Source organism: Aphidius gifuensis, linkage group LG5, assembly GCF_014905175.1.
Source record: "Aphidius gifuensis isolate YNYX2018 linkage group LG5, ASM1490517v1, whole genome shotgun sequence".
NCBI lineage: Eukaryota > Metazoa > Arthropoda > Insecta > Hymenoptera > Braconidae > Aphidius > Aphidius gifuensis.
This window is the reverse complement of record NC_057792.1, coordinates 12210515-12220825: the sequence shown is the minus strand read 5'-3', so window position 1 is coordinate 12220825 and position 10311 is coordinate 12210515. Positions and strand designations below refer to the sequence as shown.

At 28.3% G+C, this 10311-nt stretch overlaps 3 protein-coding genes and 1 long non-coding RNA gene across 4 annotated transcripts; 2 read left to right on the top strand and 2 right to left on the bottom strand.

Moving 5' to 3' along the window:
- Positions 1-418: 418 nt before the first annotated feature.
- LOC122856394 lies at positions 419-1639 on the bottom strand. The gene has a single exon (XM_044158067.1). It carries the CDS (start codon positions 1637-1639, stop codon positions 419-421), a length of 1221 nt encoding a protein of 406 aa, XP_044014002.1.
- A 3071-nt stretch (positions 1640-4710) lies between these two features.
- LOC122856393 lies at positions 4711-5679 on the top strand. Its single transcript, XM_044158066.1, has 2 exons — positions 4711-5107; positions 5150-5679. The coding sequence occupies exons 1-2, from the start codon at positions 4711-4713 to the stop codon at positions 5677-5679; spliced, it is 927 nt and encodes a 308-aa protein (XP_044014001.1).
- A 919-nt stretch (positions 5680-6598) lies between these two features.
- LOC122856391 (pheromone-processing carboxypeptidase KEX1-like) lies at positions 6599-7474 on the bottom strand. Its single transcript, XM_044158065.1, has 3 exons — positions 7415-7474; positions 6650-7380; positions 6599-6603 (listed from the first exon to the last, which is right to left on the bottom strand). Exons 2-3 carry the CDS (start codon positions 7377-7379, stop codon positions 6599-6601), a joined length of 735 nt encoding a protein of 244 aa, XP_044014000.1. The 5' UTR covers position 7380; positions 7415-7474.
- Positions 7475-9297: 1823 nt separating this feature from the next.
- Positions 9298-9875, top strand: LOC122857625. Its single transcript, XR_006374247.1, has 3 exons — positions 9298-9521; positions 9638-9707; positions 9809-9875. It is a non-coding gene; the product is annotated as an uncharacterized LOC122857625 (long non-coding RNA).
- Positions 9876-10311: the final 436 nt, after the last annotated feature.

Below are 10311 nucleotides of genomic sequence, written 5' to 3'. Positions count from 1 at the left end.
ATTTATCAAAAAATGTAGCATATAAAATAACCAAACTGCTCAAGTTTTCTGCGGGAAAATATGGAGCAGCAGCTACGATTGAAATTGATAATTCATGTTATCTATATCTACCAAAAAGATTCGCTGACCTTTTCGAGAAGGATGAGCAAGAATATTCTGAGCTACAAAACGCTATAAAAGAAGGAAGTTTAATCATGACTCTTGATGGTGAAAATAATAGAAATGTTAAATTTGATAATTGTTCAATAAAAGACAATGATTTTGTTGATGAAATGATGATTGGGGAAATAAATATATAAAACAAAAAATGAACCTTTTTTTCTATTTATTTATTACATTAATTTTTTTGTTTACATTAATTTATTTTATTTTATTTTATTATTTTTCATTCTTAAATTTAAACTTAATTTTTATTATTTTAACTTAATTTATGTACAATGCCACTGATTGGTTTATATTCAATTATATTATCATGTAAAATTAAACAATAAGCTGCAGTTCCTTGTGGAAAATTGTTTTTAGATTCAAATTCTAAACGTACATCTACAGCACCAGCTTTTAAAAGTTCATTTTGTTTACTACAATCAATTACAATTAATGGTGATTGATGGATGAAAAAATTTTTTGATATCAAATCTATTTTAGCTCCATAATAAGACTCAGAAAAATTAGCATACATATCATACAATAATGAAAATTGATTTTTCGAAATATCAAGATTTGAATTTCCATATAGAAAAATTTGTAAGTTGAGATATAATTTAACATTTGTTATATTACAATGATCAAATCTTGCTGCATCTGCATGCCATACATTTTTTCTATTTGTTTGAAAAGCAAGAATAACATAGCGAGGTTTTTCCAGTTGAGTTGATGTCTTCACCGTCCAAATATGATGATTTGTTGTTGGTAGCAGTGGATACTCATAGAGTTCCCAGGTCCTGAACCCAATAGAAATGACTGGATCTTTTTGTATATATTTCATCATTTCCATTTTATTTCTATTCGATAGTGTTACATATGGCACTAACCATTCAACTTTTGTAATTTTTAAATCAAATTTAACTTCTTCTTGAAAAGTTGCAACATCTCTCACGATTGAATTTAAATCAGAGCGAGATCGTACCAGAATAATTTCATGTTTGGCGTTAACAATGATTTTTTGATAGTCTGCAGCAAAGCCAAAAAACATTTTCAATGGTATCCATAAATCAAAATAACCATTTTCATCTGTTAACATCATTTGCTCAAGTCCGTTTAACCATCCAGCATTTTCATTATTCTCCCTCGAATTAATTGATAAATAATTTTTTATTGTTGTAATCCCAACATTTTTGGATTTATCAACTAAAACCCCATTTAACTCATAACGCATTTCTTCAAATAAAAAACTCATTGCATTATTAACTAGTGAAATACCAATTGGTACATCTTTATTTTCTTCTTTACATAATTTTCCACTTATATGAATGTAGCTTTTACATGGCAAAATGAATAAATCTTGGTTTTGTATCGATATTCTAATTCCATCACTATTCTCAAAGCTTGATGATCCAAATGTTTGATGTGCATGCAGCTCATAAGTGGATATATCATTGTTGAAATGAACTGGTGCGTTGATATCAAGTATATCACCCATTTTGACGTGCAAAACAATTGAGACAAGTTATATTTACCCAATTAAAGTTCCAAGTCCAGAATTTTTTACTTTTAACCCTAGACTTTTTAGGTATGTTATATTCTGAGTTGTTAATCTCTTCACTGCTCGATTGAGACTGGTTGGTAATGTCCATGATTTGCTGTTTTTATATGAAAATCCTCTCTTTATTGTGCGAGAATTAAACTCAATCCCCATCACTATGATTTAACATGTAGAGTGATTGTAATTGTTTCACCACGAAAATTAACAGCTCGACCTGCTTGATCAACAATTCTCAGTTGTATGTAATCTATTGACTTCACTGTAACTGGTAAATAAATAGGAGAAGTTGATACTTCTATTATTTTATAATCAGGTGGTACAGCAGGAAAAAAACTGTGTATTGTATGTACTTTTTGGTTGTTGCAATAAGCTCCAGTTGTTATATTACACTCTATACGCAAACTATTGACTTGAATTATATTTACTGGTAGATCTGACTCATGTGTTTTACCAGCTTCCAATAATTTTGATGTGAATCCAAGTAAAGGTCCTAGTGATCTTGCTCCAGTGAAATCAATTATTTTATCGCTTTGGATATATGTATGCAGAGTATTATTGTTGCAGCTTAACTTGATAGAATGTATTTTCAAGCTTTGAATAAGATCATCTATTTCGTAGCTGCCAGTTGGTATTGTAATTGATTCAGAATGACCATTAGCCTCAATAAATTGAATTTGATTATTATGAGTATCAATATTTGGTATTGAATTAAATGTTAAAAAAGAAATAAGTGCTAATGAATAATGTTTTCCTCTTGTTAATTGAATTGGAGGAAAATATTGAGTTTCAAGCACTGATGATGTACCACTTAATGTTAAAGTAAATGTATCGTGCATGTTAAAAGTTCATTAAAGACTGATGTTAAATTATTATATTCAAGTCTTTTATAGTTTTTCAGCGAGGAATGCAAGACATAAATGCCCACAATTAAATGTATTCCAATCTTGATATCGTTTATGATTGAAATTGATGCTACTAACATCAAGGTAACTGACAAGATCTTTTGGTGGTTGCAAATTACCAAAACTATCAAAATATATTGCTAAATTGTTGTTGAGTTTTTTATATGCAACCCAATGTGTTCCAAGATTTTGTTTATCATCTAAATTAACAACTCCTGATTCTCGTGTCCAAGAACCATCTCGAGGCATATCATTTCGCATGAAAACACCACGAAATTTTTTTATTTTTAATTGATTAGCAAGTTTGATAATATCACCGTCAGTCAAGGCTCTCTGTGGTAGCATCACATCTAGTTTTTTGGAGTTAAATAGAATCCCATTCCGCTTTTAAATGGTGCTGAATGAAGTCCTTTTCCAATAGCAATTGATTCCATTTGTTTATTATGACTTACAGTTTCTTGTAATTGATTTTTACTTGATTTTACTGCATTAATTGCCTTAACAACACCTGATGCTCCACCAACTAGTCCACCTAATGCTGTTATGGCTGAAAGTATTGGAATTAATAGTGGTAATGCACCGCCACTTATACTTTTAGCAACTGGTACCACTCTTGGCATCAAGACAGCAGATTTACCACCAACATTTTTAATAGCTCCTCTTGCTCCTTTTAATGCTGCTTTAATTGCTATTGTTGGAACATTGGATCCCTTACTTGCTTCTTTAGCAGCTTGTACAATTTTCATAAATGATACTTTTTTCTTGAGGTTTTTTCTTTTATTTTTCTTGCTCTTCTTGCTTCTTTTCTTTTCACCAGAATTATTTCTATTTTTTATCAGTTTTTTAATTTTTTTTAATTTTCCACCAGTTGTTTTTCGTTTTTTAACAGAATTTTTTTTATTCACACAACCCATACCAAATCTTGATTTGATTTTCATTGTTCCAGTTACAAGTGCAGCTGCAGCTCTTTCACCTAGACTTGAATCCTTGGCAAAAATTCGTTTTGAAGCTTCACGCGCTAAAATATCGTCAGCTAGGTTCCTGGCTTTAATATCTTTCCGATTTTTCGAATATGCGATATCGTGATTTTTACAAGCTTCGTCTAGAGGATTTATTCCTCGATCTCCTCTTGCCAAACGTTTCTCTAGCTTAGTTCCAGGTCCACAAAAAGAATATCCAGGTAACTCGATAGGTAGTTTATTAATAATTTTATTTAATATTCCTTTTCCAAAACGTTTTTTATTTTTCTTATTATTTTTATTATTTGTATGCTCTATCATGGTTGATGATTGACTGATTTTTTCTATATAAAACAGTTGACTTTATACTTTTTTAATTAGTGTTGATCAAGATGGAGTACAAGAAGCAAGCTCTCAAATTACCAGTGATAAACTTTGATATAATTACAGCAAAAAGTGGTGAGGGTTTAATTCAGAAAAGACATGGAGACTTATTGCCAAATACGATACGTTGTGCTATAATTGGTGGAAGTAATTGTGGTAAAACCAACGCACTTATGAGTTTAATTGTTAATCCAAATGGTTTACGTTTTGCTAATATTTATATTTATAGTAAATCATTATACCAACCAAAATATCGATATTTAGAAAAACTATTGGAACCGCTTGAAAATATAAATTATCATAAATTTTCAAGCAATGATCAAGTAATTCCTGTTGAAGAAGCAAAACCAAACTCATTGTTTATATTTGATGATGTTGCAACTGAAAATCAACAGCCAATAAGGGATTATTTTTCAATGGGACGTCATTGTAATGTTGATTCGTTTTATTTGTGTCAATCGTATGCTCGAATTCCAAAGCATTTTATTCATGATAATATTAATTTCTTAGTTGTGTTCCCTTGTGATCAGCTAAATCTCAAACATATTTGGCAGGATCATGCAAATATTGATATGGAGTATAATAAATTTCTTCGGATATGTATCAAGTGTTGGGAAGAGAAATATTGTTTCCTATGTATTGACAAAGATCGCAATATAAATGATGGAAGATACAGAAAAAATTTTGATTGTTTTATAAATATAATTAACGATACAATTTGTTAAAAAAATATTAGTTCATGTTTAAATCCTGTCGAATCAACATGCCTCTCAAGAAGGAAGCACTGTCAAAAGAAGCAAAATTTCTTGAAGAAATAGAAAAAGTTAGAGATGTAATAAAGAAGAAGCATCAATTATTAAAATTAGGGAAAGAAAGCATATCTGAAACTGCTAACGAGTACTTAAAACCAGTCATCGGACCACTTGAGAATATAGCTGCTAAAATAACACCGATAATAAACAATAAAAAAAGCAAAATTAGTAAAGACAACACATATGATTCTGAGAGAGAAGAAGACAGTATCATTTCTGATGGAACGCATTCAAGTAATTCTGGAAATATAAATACAGAACAAAATCTCAGTTCTGATGAGGAAACAGAGGCTTTCCATGATACTATTGAAAATCTACAACTGATAGAGCAAGAGGCTGATGAGACAGGTCTTAAAAATGATTAAACAATTCAATATTTAAATAGAATAGATACTTTACAATGGGATAAAGATTATGGGGTTAAAAGAAAAAACAGTGGAGAATATAAAATTGGAAATGCTGAATTACTATTCGAAAATAATAATATGATTGTTGCTGATGAAACGTATGAAATAACCCAAGGACTACTGGAATTATTATTTATGAAATCCCCAGAAAAAACCAAAGTCACTCAAATTGATGAAAAAAATTATGCTCAAATTCTTCTCAACACAAATGCACATTTAAGATATCATAATTCTAAAAATACAGTGAAAAATTCAGCATCACAAAAGTATATTACATTCATATTGCCTCACATGAAGAGTACACAACATCATGGTTCTGGTTTACTACCAACAAATATGATAATTCAAAGTAAGAATCAATCTAAAGTTAATTATGTTTATTGGGATAATCCGAACGAGCTTGTTGATCGTTTAAGATTGCTAGTTGCTTCACGAACAGCTGGCAATCCAAGTCACGATAATGAAATCATGTCAATCATTGAAGAACTAAGAGAGGCCAACATTATACATTAACATTAGTTAAAATTCAGTCATCATACTACTCTCAATGAAACATGACTGAATTTAAAAGAGACATAGTACGAGAGCTTCATGCACCAGCTCGCCGAAATTTTCCAAGACGTAAAGTTGATATTCGAGATAAGGATGAAACTTGGCAAGCTGATCTTGTTGACATGATTGAACACTCATCTGTAAATTCTGGATATAAATATATTTTGACTATTATTGATATTTTTTCAAAGTTCAGGTGGGCTGTTGAACTCAAAAGCAAGACCGGAAAAGAAGTATCAGCTGCAATGGAATCAATATTTAAAAAAGGACGAGTTTGTAAAAATCTACATGTGGATCAAGGAACAGAATTTTATAATTCCATTTTTCAAGCGATGCACAGTGATCACGTGCTTTAATGTTTTCCGCTGTGAACAATTTGTTACATATATGGCACTTTGTTGCATTAAAAAATTGCAATTCTTACAAAATGTTAAATTCATCGGTTTGATATTTTCCAATATATTATCAACATTGTGTGCCAGCTCTTCAAGCTCTTTTATAAACCATTCAATACGATTTTTGTCTCGTTTTAATTTAAATTTAGAGAGCGTATTATCATAAGAACATTTAATATAGTATGCTACACTGTTTGAAATATGTTTTTGTTGAATTGTTTTTTTCAACGAATTATTGGAATTATCTGTTACTTTTTCCAATATACTTTCCAGATCAGCATATACTACATAAGGCACTCGAAGCTGATATTTGTAATTTTTAAACTTTAAAATATTGTTTTTTTCTGTTGGCATCTCCATTGCATATTGATTCTTTTCTCTACATGCAGGATTGTGAGAATCGATTGATTTTTGAGAATGGAAATATGATAAACAACGATCACATATAAATTTTTTACCATTATATGCTGAAACTTGTGCACTAATTAACCTAGATAAATTTTTAATGTAAGCAAAGTGATGGTTTGAGAATTCACCAAGTTTTCTTTTATTTGTAATATTATTAAAATCATACTCATCATAATCTTCATCATCTTCATCTTCTTCTTCTTCTTCATCATCTTCATCTGCTGATTCATCTTGGAATCCATCAACTTTTTTCTCAGGCTTTTCAATAATTAAAAGATGAATTGTTGGATGATTTGATGCATCATTATTACCCAAATAATATGGAACAATCCTTTCTTGACGTCTCTTTTTTTTTTTCTTATTTGTACCATTTGAATCATCAACGCTAACGCCTTCTTCATCATTGGATTCATCATCTAAATCATCAGTGTTATCAATGCCATATACATTTATTTTCAAATTGTTATTTTTTTCAAATTGTTTTATTTTACACCAACTCATTGGAAATGTTATTCCATCCAGATTTAAATCATTCATGTATCTCTCATATGATGTGACTCTGTTTGGATGTGGAACCTTGTGCATTGCAGCTAACACACTCCAAATAAAGCAATAATTATCTTTATAATTTATAACGTTTACAACTGATTTTGTTTTTATAATCCAATCAGGCATTTCAATAAAAGTTGATGAACCACCACGTAAAGGTACATAGTCGTTTATATTTATTTCTAAATGTAGAATTTCATGCAAGGTCCAACCTGAACCACGCATTTCTTTCTCTTCCAGATCAGCTTTAAGTATCTCAAAGTTATTTGATAAAATATCATCAAGATTTGATGATTGCAATATTTCCATACATCCATCACTAAAATATTTTGTCTCAATTTCTATTTCTTCTTGTTTAACAATTTGAAAATTACAAACCAAAATTGTATTAAGTTTAATAGCGCTTTTTTGGTTAATTCATTCTTTAAACGATCAATCAACATCATTTTTGCATCTTCAAGAAATAAATCTAAATTTTTATGTAATATATTAATAATCATTCCAGTTCTCATTCGGTTTTTAAAAGCACTTTCTAAGTCACTCCATTGGATTCTTGCATCAATAGCATCAGCATGGTTTTGGTGTATTGTAGACTCATCAACCATACCGCCTTTTTTCTGCAAATGCTCTAATTTACATTTCCAAGTAGTCAACAATGCAACTGTTGCACCAGTCATTTTCTTTCTAGATCCTGTGAGGCCACCTAATGATCTATTGTAACGTTTTATGTAATCTTGAATTTCGCAAATGTTCTTTACAATTCCCAAAGCATTCGGATTTTCTTTAAGCTGAGCATATGCTTGAGAGAATTTATTTTTCAGGTGAATCTGGTCTGGGAGTTGATCCATTTTTAATATTATTTAACAAAAGATTTATCTGTAAAGAAAAAAAAAAAAAAGATAAAAATATTAAAAAATAATTTCTTAAAAAATGGAAACAAGTTTTTCTACAAAATAGTAGTTGAACTTAAATTATGAAAATTATTATTATTATTATTATTATTATTATTATTCTTATTATCATTATTATTATTATTATTATTATTATATTAAAAAATAATTTCTTAAAAAATGGAAACAAGTTTTTCTACAAAATAGTAGTTGAACTTAAATTATAAAAATTATTATTATTATTATTATTATTATTATTATTATTATTATAAAAACTTAAAATTCAAACTTACCTTTATATTATAATAAAAAAAATACAATTAACACTCTTGAAAATAATTGAGAAAAAAAAAAGGTAAACTTAAATATTTTTATTTATTTTTTTTATGTTTAAAATAATAAAAGAAAAAAATAGTTTGTATAGCAAAGAAAAAAAAAGCCTAACTCGAGAATGAACCAATTACATTTGAAGATTTTCTTATTTTCTCATCTAAAATAATGAGGAAAATAAGCAAAAAAAAAAAAAAATAATAATAAATTGAATAATTTCGCGCCTAATATTTCATCCATTTTTTTTTTTTTTTTCTTAATTCAAACATTTTCCGCTAGATTATGCCATGAACAGCACCACCGAATTTTCCTATTGGTTAAAACGAAAAAATGGCGTCAAATTTTTAGAAAGATCTTCAATTTGAATTAGTTTTAAATTTTCCAGTTACATGGTGAAAACTAATGGCGCTAGAATCAGTGGGTAGGGAATTTTTTTATTGGTTGAAATCTTTATAAATTTTACCATTGGTTCAAAGTTCTCTCTAGAGAAAAATCCTAGAACCACCTGATTTTCCTACCCTTTTTAGGGTTATAAGGTCTTTTCATTTCAACCTGCATCCTTGCCTGCAACCTTATCCTCAAATTAAATCCTTTTATTCATAATCATGGTTCCACGTCCAAGTGTTATTTTTAAGAGTATCGTTAAATAATGAGAGAAGTAAGTAAATTTAATATAATTTTCTTTTAATTTTCAATTCAATTTTTTTATAATATACAACAATTATTCTCTTAATTTTTATTATTTCATTGGTGGATGTGCTTATCTTTTTTTTTTTATACTAATCTTTTCTTTCTATTTTTCTTTTAACTTTATTTCTATTTATTTTTCACCATTTATTTATTATTAATTTATTCTATTAATTTATTCTATAATTGTTTTTCTTTTTATTTTACATATCATAAAACTTTTCCATCTCATTACTCTTGCTATTATTTCGTTCGTGCACGTGTTTATTCTTATTATCCCATTTCATTTATTCATATATAATTCATATATAATTATTTACCTCTCTATAATTTATTTATTCATCTCTCTTTTTTGTTAATTTATGTAAAAATTTTTAAAATAATTTTTCTTATGTTTATTTTTTTTTTTTTTTTTATTTTTCAGAGGGAGTCAGTGGAGAGGAAGATCACGAGGAGGAGAAACAAAAAGGATGAGCTGTTGAAGAGAAATGTAGCTACAGGGTTGAACAGTTCACCTGGAAGAAGATATCGTATCAACGAAGAAGTAAGTTGTAATTTTTATTTGTTTATTTATCTATTTTTTTTTTTCTTTATTTTCTTATTCAATGATTATTTGTATTTATTCTAATTTTTTTGTTTTGTTTGTTTTTTTGTTTACAGATTATCGATCTTCACATAATTAGTGAGCAGCTGGACATGGACATCCGGAATGCAACAATAGTAATCGAGAGTAAGTAATTTTTTTTTGTTCATTTTTCCCTCCCTTTTTAAAAAACATTTTTTTTATTATTCCCATTTTTTAATCTTGTTTTTTTATTTATTTTGTTTCAGGGATGTTGGAAAGAGAGACTGGTGCTGCAAGGGTCCTGCCAGACGTTCCATGTCCTCTAGATGATCCCATCCATGACTCCGATGGTGAGGGACCATAGGATGGGAAAGGAGAAAAGAAGGATATTTTTTTTTTTTTTTTTTTTTTCATAATTGTAATAATAATAATAATAAGTTTTTTTTTAATAAAAAAAAATAATTGTAAAAAATATTTAATTGTGTTTTTTCTTATTCCATTTTTAAAATTTAATTTATTTTTCCATTTTTGTTTTTTGTTTTTTTTTTGTTTATGGTACATAATCGTTTTCTGTTTTTTTATTTGTTTATTGTTTATTCATTTATTTATTTATTTATTTATTTGTTGAATTATTTATAGCTTCTCTAGGTTAGTTTTTTTTGTTTTATGTCATAATTGTTTTTCTGTTTTTATTCGTCTATTGTTTATTTATTTATTTATTTATTTTTTTATTGAATTATTTATAGCTTCTCTAGGTTTGGGAATTAAG